The following is a 12,074-nucleotide window of genomic DNA, read 5'->3' on the forward strand; positions in this document are numbered from 1 at the left end:
TTGCAGCCATCATGGCAATCAAAGTGCTGTCATCATTCTGCGTAACTAGCCTTTTTGTCATTTTTCCATACACTTCTCAACAAGTAGTTCATGCCTTTGTTGCCAAAATTGTCATGTGTGGTGCATGGTTCATGAATGTATAGTTGCCGAGAGTTTCAGAAATGGGAGGTATGAAACATGTTTCCAAAGTTTCATATGAGTTTCCTAAAATATAAGAAATGGGTTTCTTTCTTATTGAAAATTTATATACATATAATTATACTTCCAAGTTTCATCGGCCACAACATAATTTATATTGAACATAATTTAACATTATACAAAATGTAAGTGAACAATCAATAGACCAACAATTTATATAATGCATATACGGTACATTGTATTTCACAATTCATTATCCAGATTCTAGATTTCATGAATATAAAAGAAGCATAATGCCATAGATCTACCCAAACATGCAAACTATGATCAATGTTAAAATAGCAATAATAATCTGTGTCTATAGAACATCAAAATGGGTTCATGGACTATGTGACATATGCATCATAAAAGCTTTCTAATAAACATGTGCAAACCTCAAATGATAATGAAATCAGAAATCCCAAACTAAATATCCTAGGTTTGAAGTCCTAGATGAAATAGGTCATAATGAATGACTAGATTTGACTAAAAAAGTCATTAATGGATCCAACAAAAAAATGAGCTAATTGGGAATACATGAGCATAAAGATCAATTTGGGTGTTTCTTACATTTTTGAAACGCCTATTTGTTTCCTATGCATAGAAAACACGTTTCTTGGCAACTATGTACGCATGCACACTGAGTTTGTCAAAATTTCTAAAGTTTAAAAAGCTGTCATTACCTTGTATAATGTAGTATGCTCGGAGTTATAATATTTACTTATTTTGAGACTTAATAGTTGGACAAAATAGAATAAATGAATAACTAAAGCTAAATATGACAAGTATTTAGAAACTTATAGCCATGCATATCTAAAAGAAATAGATACAAGTTGAGGTGAAACACTTGGAAGCTTGTGTGACAAGTGTCTTAACACTCGGTCTCTTCTGTATGGCCTTTCTGTTTGGGCTGAGAACTGTCTATAATAGAGACAACTAAATTTAGTAAGCATTGTCTAACCATAAATTTACAATGTTTAGAAAGTCATTCCTTATTTTTAGGATTAGCATTTTTTAGGTGCATGATGTTATGAGAGTGAGAAATACTTTTTCTCACTCTCAGGTTGATTGTAGCCGAGCGTACCCCTGCAAGACTTGGGTTGAAACTTGAGGAGAAACATGTTTCTTTAAGGAAAGGGATTATATATCTTCAATTCTAAACTTGTTTTCATTTCTTTTATATATCCATGGTTGTAATATTTTAAATAATTTATAAAAATGTGGCTTCACATATTCTTTATTTTTATTTTCTTGAATTATTAAGTCTTGGAAATAAGCTAAGATTATAATTGTGAGCATATTTAGTGTGAATGAATGGAGAAGGAATCCGTTTATCTTGTATTATCTCATTTGGAGCTTTCCCTATGGATGAGAGCGTTGTACTATTGTAAGAAAACTTCAATAATTGAATATATTTCATCCATTGTAACTTACATTTACTAACCTAAGCTTTTAATATATCCAAAAGGATAAAAAGGTTAGGAGAACTTTAAAATAGTTTTCAAGTTCTCAAATAAATCACACCAAAAGGTACTTGTGAATTTGGAATCTCTATTTGAGATGATTTTAAAAGACATTTTATACAGTCTGAAGAGGTATTGAATTAAGAGTCTTGTAGCTTGTGAGGATTTGAATATTCTATGATATGGAATAAAATGATAAGTTTGTACAATGTGCATATTTAGGCTTAAAGTTTAGAATACACATATCTTTGCATAGAAACTCCATATAACATTTCCAACACTGCTTTCGTAATGTGCTTGGAAGGAGCTTTTACGTGATACGTTTGGCGGAGGGGATTCCTAAATTTTCGAAGGTCCCTAATTTTAGGAGCCTTGAATCGGACTAAAAATATTGATCCTACAAATAGGATGACATTCTAGAAAAGTAGTAAGGTTGTGTTCTAACAATGTTTACTAATTTGGTTGTGTCTATTATTGATATTTCTTAGCCAAAAAAGACATACCATAAAGAAGAGACAAGTGTTAACACATTGGTCACACAATCTTTTAAGTGTCCCACCACTTGTCTTCAAGGCATTAATAATATTTGTGTGTGAGTTTGACTGTGCTATGCTTATGTTTGGGTTAGAGGTGTCCAATTGGGTCATAAAGGTGGAAGTGTGTACTTTCTTCCTTTTAACCACTGCGTGGGTTCACCATCATCTACTGTCGGTTGTGACCACTTATCAATGGTAAAATCTAATGCACTTTTTTAGATATCTATTAAATTTATTAGGTAGTCAATTATGCAAATTAATTAGAAAGGATATAAATTCTTTGTATCCAGTGAGGAAATCTTGGTTGTTTATAGTAATTATTTGAGTTAGAGGGCTAGACCTTTTGTTTGACATGCTTGGCCTTGTCAGAGCGCAATGAATGCAGAAGCGTATGACCATATTAAAATAAAGAAGTGAACTCAGAGAGAAGAGAGAGAGAGAGAAAAAGAGAATAGATGCTGAAGGCTGCAAAGTATGAATGCTGAAAACGGAAGAAGAATACGTACAACATGTAGAAAATCTGAAGTCTGAATGTGTGTGTGACCTTAGGCAGACTGGTTATAAATAGCCAACAATAAAATAATCAAATACAACAGGTCGGCCAGGTTGAAAACTAAACGATTGTATTCAAATGAATAAATAATAAGAAAAATCTGAAAACTTGCAGCAATTGCTGCTAGGCTGCCACATGGTACCTATCCGCCTTGCCCGGTTTGCTTGAGATAACACAATAAATGTTGGAGACTGTTTCAAGCTGCTCCAAGCTGCTCCAAGCTAGGTAATTCTGCCCTAGACTATCTTGACATGGCTTGTGATCGTCCTAGGGATGACCAAATCTCTAATACCACCTCTCATATCTCGGATGGAGCATAAGGATTAGGGATTTGAAATACTGACAAAGAACGTTCTGAAGAAGTGCTTTGATAAACAAATCTATGACACTATTCTCTATCTTGTGATGCTCTATATCAATGGTCCTATTGAAGAGCTTTGCAATAATGTAGTGATACTGTATCTCTATGTGTTTCGTCCTAGCATGGAAAACAAGATTCCTTGCCAAGGCTATGTAACTCTCATTGTTGCATAAAAGTTGTGGTCTACAGTTGTAGAGCATCAACGTATTGATGCTACTAAGAAGACAAGTAAGTCTCTCTTTGGCCAACTTTGAGACACGAAATGGATGTTTCTGTAAGGAATTTGCATTGTCTCAATGAAGCTATTGGGTTTGTTGCAACCTTTTGTCTTAGTAAAGAGCAAGCTTTAAGACACTATGATTAGTGTGGCAAATACTTTTGTTCCTATAGCTTTTCTTCATTATTAACTAGTGCAATGGAGTATCACTTTGATAGCATGCATAAGATGTGATTTGTTGTTTACTAGCATAGTGAATGTTGAGCTAAAAATTCATTACATATTGATTCGCTCTTTAAAATAGTCCAAAAATAGTAAATTACCAAAATTTTTGTTAAATGGCGAGCGGTTCCAGAAACAGCCATCATCAGCCTTCCACTCAATGGTTGTCTAGTCTTCGCAATTATTGTTGCCTTTTCATCAGCCCTCCCAGCACTTGGCGACTACCCTCCAGTAATTGCCTTGCTGCTTGGCGACTTCTCTTTGCTGTGTTTAGTGTCCTCTCGCTATGGCTAGCTCCTCCAGCACCTGTTTTTGCTTGCATTTTCCGCCCTAGCATTTGGCGTCATGTTTCTCTCTCCAGCGACTCCCTCCACAGCTGCTTTTGCAGTCTAGGTTGCTACCTACATCATCTTCCATCACCTCTACTGTCGCCTAGTGTTGCTCCACAGCCTCTGGTGATTAGTGTTTTTATCTTGTGTACACTCTGACAGCTATGACTGGTGGTTACAATACTTGGGATTTGTCTTTGGTGGATGTCACGCTTCGACATTGCTCTGTCCTTGAGTATTCTATATACTCTTACATTCATTTATTGCATTGATTCATTCACTTCAGAGATCTCTTCTTTCTCTATTTGTGTTTGTGCTTTTGTGTTTTGAGTTTTGCATTTTGCTTACTTGGAAACATATAGGGGCAACTGTACATTGAGAATACTTGCAATAATGGCAGTATGCTTAGTTGTTGGAAACATGTATTGATCATTTGGTATGACATGCATTTAAACTATGTGCAATCGGGTTTGCTTGCAAAGTTTCAAGAGGGAAATATGTCACCAGAATGAGCAATGGGCTTAGTGATCTAATTAAAATGAGCTCTAAGTCTTGTATCCCGAGCTCTTGGCATAGTTGCCATTGCATCAAGAATGAAGATTTGACACTGGGGCATATAGTGGATAAGTGTATAGGCTATGTGGTACAAAGATAGGGCAAAAGAAACAAGGTGCAACGTGAAACTTTCATTAATTGAAAGTTTGCACCTTAGGTTTAATGATCATTTGAAAGTTTCAAGCAGCTCAAGTTATAAAGTAGGCCTTGAGCCTAAGTTTGGTCAGGTGAGTGTCTCACTTATGATTGATGAGCAAGTCATTAACTAGTCCTTGATAAAAAGCTAGATTGAATTGAGGAGCAATTGATTATTCATTTAGAAACTTGATCTTGGCTATCCGGGGTTTCTCTCTCTCATTTGAGAAGCACAAGTTTGGAGATCGCAATTCTTCTATTCTTTGTTGTAGACATTGCAGTTTTCAGCCTTGGAGCATGAACTAACAGTGTGTATGGAATTAGGACAGTAGTCAATCTTCTCCTCTCGATATGGGGAATCCGTTAGGCAACTCTGCAATTTCATTTACAGCAGGATATGTTGTTTTTTATCTAATTTTTTTGAAAACAGGTAATTACAATAGTATAGGCGATGCCTTTCTTTTTCTTCAAGATCTCAAGCCTTATGCACTTTTTGGATAACTTTGCTACAAAGAAAGTGATATTATCATAGTTTCAATGTATGAAATTCCTCTGTTTGTGAGAGAAACTATGTGGGATTCCATTGGGGCTTTGGAGGTAGTTGAATTGATTTATAAAAAGGGACGAGGCTTTAGCTTCATAGGATAGATTAGATCAATTTGGAATTGATATTTGGATGTTTTATACATTGTTTGCAGTGCGCAACAATATGAGACCAACTTTGCACCTTGAATGTCACTTTCACAGGTCATTGGTGCATTCTTATGTGTTACACTTGTTAGAGTGTGAATGGATAGATTTGTTGCACATTTGATCGAGGTTGGTGAGAGCAATTGAGGATAATGTGTTGGAGACAAGTTGGGGGTGATTCAACAAGTCATACGAGAATCATTGGCATTAAGAGAATATTGGTTTGTGATAATAGGTCACTTGTGATTTGTGTAAAGCTTTGAATAATGATAAAGAAATACCGAAAGGGATGCCAAGACCTTTGGAGCCTATCATGTATTGTCTACCATGTATGAGCATTCTAGCTCTCTCGTTCAATGAGTCTTTAGTTTATTTACTAAATTATTTCATGTGTGCAAGTTAGTTTATGATCACTGTCTTGTAGATTATTTTTAAAGGCTGGTTTCAACAAGCATTGCCATTGATACCAAGTGGATTTTAAAAAGAAAAAAAAAGACGGTTCTATTAAGAGGTACAAAACATGGTTAGTTGCAAAGGACTATGCTCAACAGCAAGGCATTGATTCTAAGGAGACTTTTGCTCCTTTCATTGGCAAGCATATTGGCTGGACATTGAGATGGCATTTCTTCATGGCTACTTAATTGAAGAGGTTTATGTCTCTCAATTTCTAGGTTTTGAAGTCAGGCTCCGAAGGTAAAACATGTTGCTTGAAGAAATCCCTCTCATTGGGCTGGTATGGCTGCATGTATTCTCACTACTACATCTTGGCTTTCATAATATCCCTACAAGGGCTAGACTTCAGATTTGACATGAGGATTTGGATCTTCTAATTCTTATCCTTTATATTGATGATATGCTTGTGAGTGAAACCAATGTTAGTGAACTTATAGCCTTCAAGAATGATTTACAGGAGACATTGCCATCACAAATATTTGTTATTATTATTATTTAGGTATTCAATTTGCAACCATTAAGGGGGGGTGTCATTATGGTAGAATCCAGGTATGTTGGACAGCTCCTTCTGCTCTTTCCATTTGAAAATTGTAAGCCTGTGTCTATTTCTTGGAGCTCGGATTCAAATTCTCTTTCAATGATGGTAGTGGAGTGTTTGATATTAGTCTTTATCAGCAAGTGGTTGGATGTTTGATTTATGTATGCCATATCATACTAGATTTTCAATATGCAATCTTCCTATTAAACAGGTTATTGTACAACCTTTTTGTTCTTCATTGGCAAGCAATGAAGTATGGCATCCTATATCTTAAAAGGTATCTAGGATTTAGGTCCTTTTTATTATGCTGATTTTTCACTTACCATGCATGGATATATAGATAGAGAGTGGTTATTCAGAAACTCATGTCTCCCACAGTGGCAATTGTTTCTTTTGGGTACATCTCTTATTTCTTGGTTCAGTAACAAGCAGATTAAAGTTGTTACATCTAGTCTTAACGGGCACTACGACAGGCTCCTACATGAACAGATGCGACTCATCCCTGACAAGGAGGCTGACGAACTACGCTTAACCGTCACGTTCAATGAAGTGCTCTGCCGATCGAATCTCGTAGACATAGAGCTACTAAAGCGACTGTTAGCAGGCCAGAGTCAATTTGAGCAGCGTTGGTGCGAAAGCCGCGTTGTAATGGCCGAACTAGGGGCTCAGATCATGACGGTCTCAGAAGAGCGATTGGCCAAATGGCGGTCTCAAAGAGACCTAACCTACGTGGCACCAACTTCCCTTCGAGTGCTCACTAACATTCGGGGTGCGGATTTGGCTGGGACTAGGCTACAGGGCCCTTTGATTGATAAGGTTCTCACTGAGGAGGAGTTACATATTGCCAGTAGACTTGGTCAAGGTTCCATGCTACTCGACGTGGCAAAGTATCTATCAGTATTAAGTCAGCTGCCACAAATACTAGATGCGTGTGCCACGCTCGGGTACAACCCCGAGTTCTACACTTGGTTCTTATCCTCGTGAAGTGACATGGATTCATAGATATGTATGTAAATAAACACGGATTTTTGTGTCACCGTGTATAAACAATATCAACACACACAAGCAATGATAGTCAAGCTGAAGTTGAGTATTGAGCAGCAATCACAACCATTGTGGAGTGTGTTTGGCTCCACAAGTTACTTGCAAAACTCTAATGTGTACACTAGACAACTCTGACACTTCTCTACACTAATAGTTGAGAGTGCTTTTGCCATTGCCAGAATCTTGTTTTCCATGCCTGGACATAGCATATTGAGGCTCAATATCATTATGTTCGTGAGCACATGTAAGTGGAAGATATGCAATTTCTTGTTTACCCATTGAGGACAATCGGGTAGATGTATTCAGGAAGGCTCTTCCCCAGCCAAAGTTCTTGGCTTTTCAGCAAGCCTTGAACTTGATACCTTTTGTCACATGATTTGTCATACCTTGTTCTATCATAGGTTGCTGTATCCCTTTGGATGAACTTGTTCAACCATGACCTCGTATATATGTGTGTGTGTGTGTGTTCTAAGATTTATTATGTTTTCCTAGATCAGTGAGTCCATACCATGGAGGGGCCCTGTTTACCATCTCATGAAGGTTCACATTTGATGCCCTTTGCTCCCTGGTTTGGATCTTCTAGCTAGTCTAAACTGTCACTTAGGATAGTTAGGATACTTAGGATGCCTAGTTGTTTTAGGGCTAGGGTTTCTTATGATGGTTAAGACATATGGTATACCTTCTTCAATGGTGATCTTCATTAGAAGGTTTATGTGGAGCAACCACTTGGGTTCCATGCCCTAGGATTAGAGGATCAAGGCCTATATGGCCTGAAGTAGACACCTTGGTATCAACATATTGACTGGTTTTTTCTTGAGTCTTGACCATGGCTTTTACTGGCCAGATTACGACCTCAGCCTCAGTTTCAGATTGCCAGATGGGTTGTTAACCTTTACATGGATGACTTGATCATTACAAGGAGTCATGTTGCACTTTGCTCGTACTAGGGAGATGATAGATCTTGGTTTCCTTCACTCTTTCCTTGCACTAGAGGTGTTTTAGATGTCCATAGGCATTTTCATCTCACAATAGATATATGTGACCCAGGGTCCAAAGTATCCCAGCACACGTCTTATGTGGTGACAAATGTGTCATTGATCTGGCTCATTCACACTCGACTAGATGTTTCTCGGTCAGTTGCCCTCTTGAGTTCTTCCATATAGGGACCTCTTCAGCGTCATTGATAGGCAATTTTGTAGGTTTTGTAGTACTTGTGGGGCACCCCGACACACAGGATTCTCTATGGAGAGGTGGTCTCATTGACATGTTGGATAGATTCAGATTGGGCAATTGATATAGACTCTTAGAAGTTCACTACATGTTTTTGTTTTACATTGGGTTCAGATGCCACTGCTTGGAGTAGCAAGAGAGATCACACTGTCCAGGTAGATGTTGATTGAGATTGGTTTTCTACAGCCACAGCCTACAATTATTTGTGGTGAAAGTCAGAGCTACCTGACTATAGTCAGGATCCTGTGTTCCATGCAGGCATGAAGCACATTTTTAGTATCATTATGTTTCAGAGTGGATCAAGGAGGAGAGCTTTTGTTGATGTATTATCCTATGGAGGATAACGTGGTGGACATATTGTCTTCGCTTCTTCCTAATTTGTGCTCCTTGGGAATTCAGGCACACCCATGATCTGAGAGGGTGTGTTAGGGGTCATTGTCATCTCTTGGTTGTGAGTCATACACTGAGTCAGTGAGGGACATTAGGAGCTCTGTTTTACTGCTTATTTATAGGCTGCCCTGTCAATTGGTCAGCTTGCATTCAGTCATCTGACTTCTTCATTCTCCCGTTTCATCCTCCCAGTGCCCTCATTGCTGCCATACGTTTTCGTGTAGGGGCTGTTCTTGTATCAGCCTTCTTTTCCATCAGCCTCAGTTCATTGCCTTCATCTTGCTCTTCAGTGTTCTTGCCATCTGTTTGCACTTTCCTCTTCTGCTGCCATTTGGACAGGAAGAAGTCTGTTCAAGGCGACAGCAGCAATTGGAGCTTCCATAAAGGTCATCAGCAATGAGAGAGTTAGCACCATGGTATGTCATGAATGTTTGCATAACAGAGTTTATGTTTGATAGGCAACAATGGAGTTTATGATTGACAGGCATCACATCAGCATTGGGTGGTGATATCCAGTTCCCATAGTGAGTGCAAGCACAATAAAACTTAGATGTTGTTGAACAACTAAGCTTAGTAGGATGTGATATTACATCCGTATCTGTCTAGGTTCCTTCTAGAATCAATCATGGCTACAAAGCTGTGCAGTAGTCAGCTCAGTCAATCTATCCACTAGTTGCACACGGTCGCTTTATGCAAAAGTGTAGTCTAAGCATGCTGCGGATCTGTTAAGTCTAAACAAGGGAAAGTCACAGAAAATGTAAGTTTTTGCACAAAGCCACAATTCTGAAAGGTGGTCTCACAACTTAAGAGTAGGTGGCCTATTCAAGGCATTGGCACATGAGAAGATTGTGCTGCAATGTTGAACAAGGGTAACATTAAGGTTCATTGAGAGAAATCAGTATGTGCCAGTTTATTAAAGCTCACATTTGTAATGATTTGTGCTTTCAGGGTCAGTCCATCAAAAACTCCTGTAAGGCCACGGTCACCACGCCTTTTTATGCAGTAATTGCATGGTAGATCCCTTATCAGGTGAGGATCTCTATGCATTCATGTTTATCTTTCTCCTTCAAGTTGCCTCACTATTGAGGGATATAAAATTTGGATGTTTGTTGTTTAAAATGCTCGAGAATATGTTTTCTGTAGTCCTTTTTGGGGGGGGGGGGGGGGGGGGCTGTTTAATGGCCCTTTAGATCTACATGAGTTATGAGAAGCGATTCCTTTTATAAATAATTGTTTGCATATCCTTTCAGCATGTTGAGATCTAAGGAAGAGTGCTTGATGCTTTTGTTGTTTCAGAAATCAGCCTCCCAAAGAAAGTTTTGGGTGGCAATACCTTCCAAAAAGGATGGTGGACAACGGGGCGGGTACCACATAATTTCAAATTGCCAATGCAATCTGAGTTGGTACCCTTACAACAGGCTATTTTTCAAAGTTTGAATAAGATATATTCATACACCCTCATGGGCATGTACTTTAAATAAACACAAAAGTGCTCTTTGTCAATATTTCAGGAATAATGGAGGTGTGTTTGATGGTATTATGTAAGTGCAAAACATGCCAGCTGTTTGTTTTGCAAAAAAATGTTTGAGAATGCTCTGTTTCTGTGTGTCTTTGTCTCAAAGCTGCTTGTGCTCTTATAGTTCTTGTTTTATCCTGCACTTTAGAAGTATGCTACATTTCATTCCATTATATATTATTTTGTGGGAACAAAATATAGTAGTTTCTGAGTGATTCTCAATTCCAGTTTGGTTAAAAAGTGGTATAACTGGAGCTAATGGGCTAAAGTGCATGTTGAAATATTCGACCTCACACAAAGCTCACAAGATTGAGTGCTAGGCACAATAATATTCTTTATACGACACTTTTCAATAATAGGTGAAGTGATGGAAAGTTCAGTTAGCACCTTCATCTCTCTCTCTCTCTCTCTCTCGTTGCAGTCCCATTACAGAATGCTATCAGTGCTCTTCCCCCATCAGTTCTGTCACAGTCTCACACACACACACACACACACACTCTCTCTCTCTCTCTCTCTCTCTGTGGTGTCAGACAGACAGCTGTCCCAAGTTTCTCTCTCCAGACTCTGCTGTCAGCCTCTCATTACAGATACATGCTCCAGCTTGACACATCCAGTTGATCCTAGGTTTTACTGCAGCTCGAGCCCCCTGTTCCCGCTTGACCCACACCCAAGTTCACATACATTAAGAAGCCTTCTCTTTCAATCTTTTCCATCACCTCCCCCTATGGTGCAAGGGTATCACCTATGGGAGGGTTAGATTTGAGTTTCTATCCCTGTTGCAAGATATACTTAGAGTGTTCCCTTTGTGCATTAATAAATTAACTTTGTGTGTTTGACTACATACAAGAGAAAAATGGAAGCATTAAAGCAATCAAAATGTTTCAAGGGATCCAGAATGTGGAACACACAATGAGCTCACACTAGTACAACTCGAAGCATAACTAAGTAAGATTGCTAAGATGAGAGAAGCTAGGATAGAGGGAAAGTGGGCAATTCATTGAGGTGGCATAGCCATCATAGAAGAGTTTGAAAAGCCTAAGCATTAGGCTCTTCAAGGTTATTGATGTATGTAGCAACTCCAAGGTAAGCAAAGTTTTATGGAGGGAAAATGGGCAATTCATTGAAGTGGCATAGCTATCATAGAAGAGTTTGAAAAGCCTAAGCATTCGGCTCTTCAAGGTTATTGATGCATGTAGCAACTCCAAAGTAGAAGAGTTTGAAAAGCCTAAGCATTAGGCTCTTCAAGGTTATTGATGTATGTAGCAGCTCCAAGGTAAATAAAGTTTTATGGAGGGAAAATGGGCAATTCATTGAGGGTATAGCCATCATAGAAGAGTTTGAAAAGCCCAAGCATTAAGCTCTTCAAGGTTATTGATGTATGTAGCAACTCCAAAGTAAGCAAAGTTTTATGTTTGTTGTTTTGTCTAGTTTCTTTCAAGTTGTCTTGGAGGATGTTAATATAACGTTCTTTTTCCTAGAGGATTGTTAACATAGTGTGTAGGTGGAACTACATAGTTGTGAAATGCTTTTTCTACTTCTTGTTCTCTCGATGTATCATATTTAAAGACAAGCCCCTCGACATTGCTACTCTTTGCTTTTGTTTAGAATTGGTTTGTGCTTTGTCTTAGTGCATACATTGTATAACGTTGAATCATAACCATAAGT

At 38.3% G+C, this 12,074-nt stretch overlaps 1 protein-coding gene across 1 annotated transcript in view; it reads left to right on the forward strand.

The window, feature by feature from the left end:
- LOC148030374 (polyadenylate-binding protein-interacting protein 11-like) overlaps window positions 1–10,507 on the forward strand; it is a 45,278-nt gene extending 34,771 nt beyond the window's left edge. Inside the window, exons 10-11 of the mRNA XM_087686700.1 lie at window positions 9,842–9,922; window positions 10,190–10,507. Of these exons, the coding sequence (XP_087542826.1) occupies window positions 9,842–9,899 (58 nt within the window). The 3' untranslated portion in view covers window positions 9,900–9,922; window positions 10,190–10,507. The remainder of the gene's footprint in view (window positions 1–9,841; window positions 9,923–10,189) is intronic.
- Window positions 10,508–12,074: the final 1,567 nt, after the last annotated feature.

The sequence above is a fragment of the Lygodium microphyllum genome, chromosome 10, assembly GCF_053477565.2.
Source record: "Lygodium microphyllum isolate KBCC chromosome 10, Lygodium_microphyllum_v1.1.10, whole genome shotgun sequence".
Lineage (NCBI taxonomy): Eukaryota > Viridiplantae > Streptophyta > Polypodiopsida > Schizaeales > Lygodiaceae > Lygodium > Lygodium microphyllum.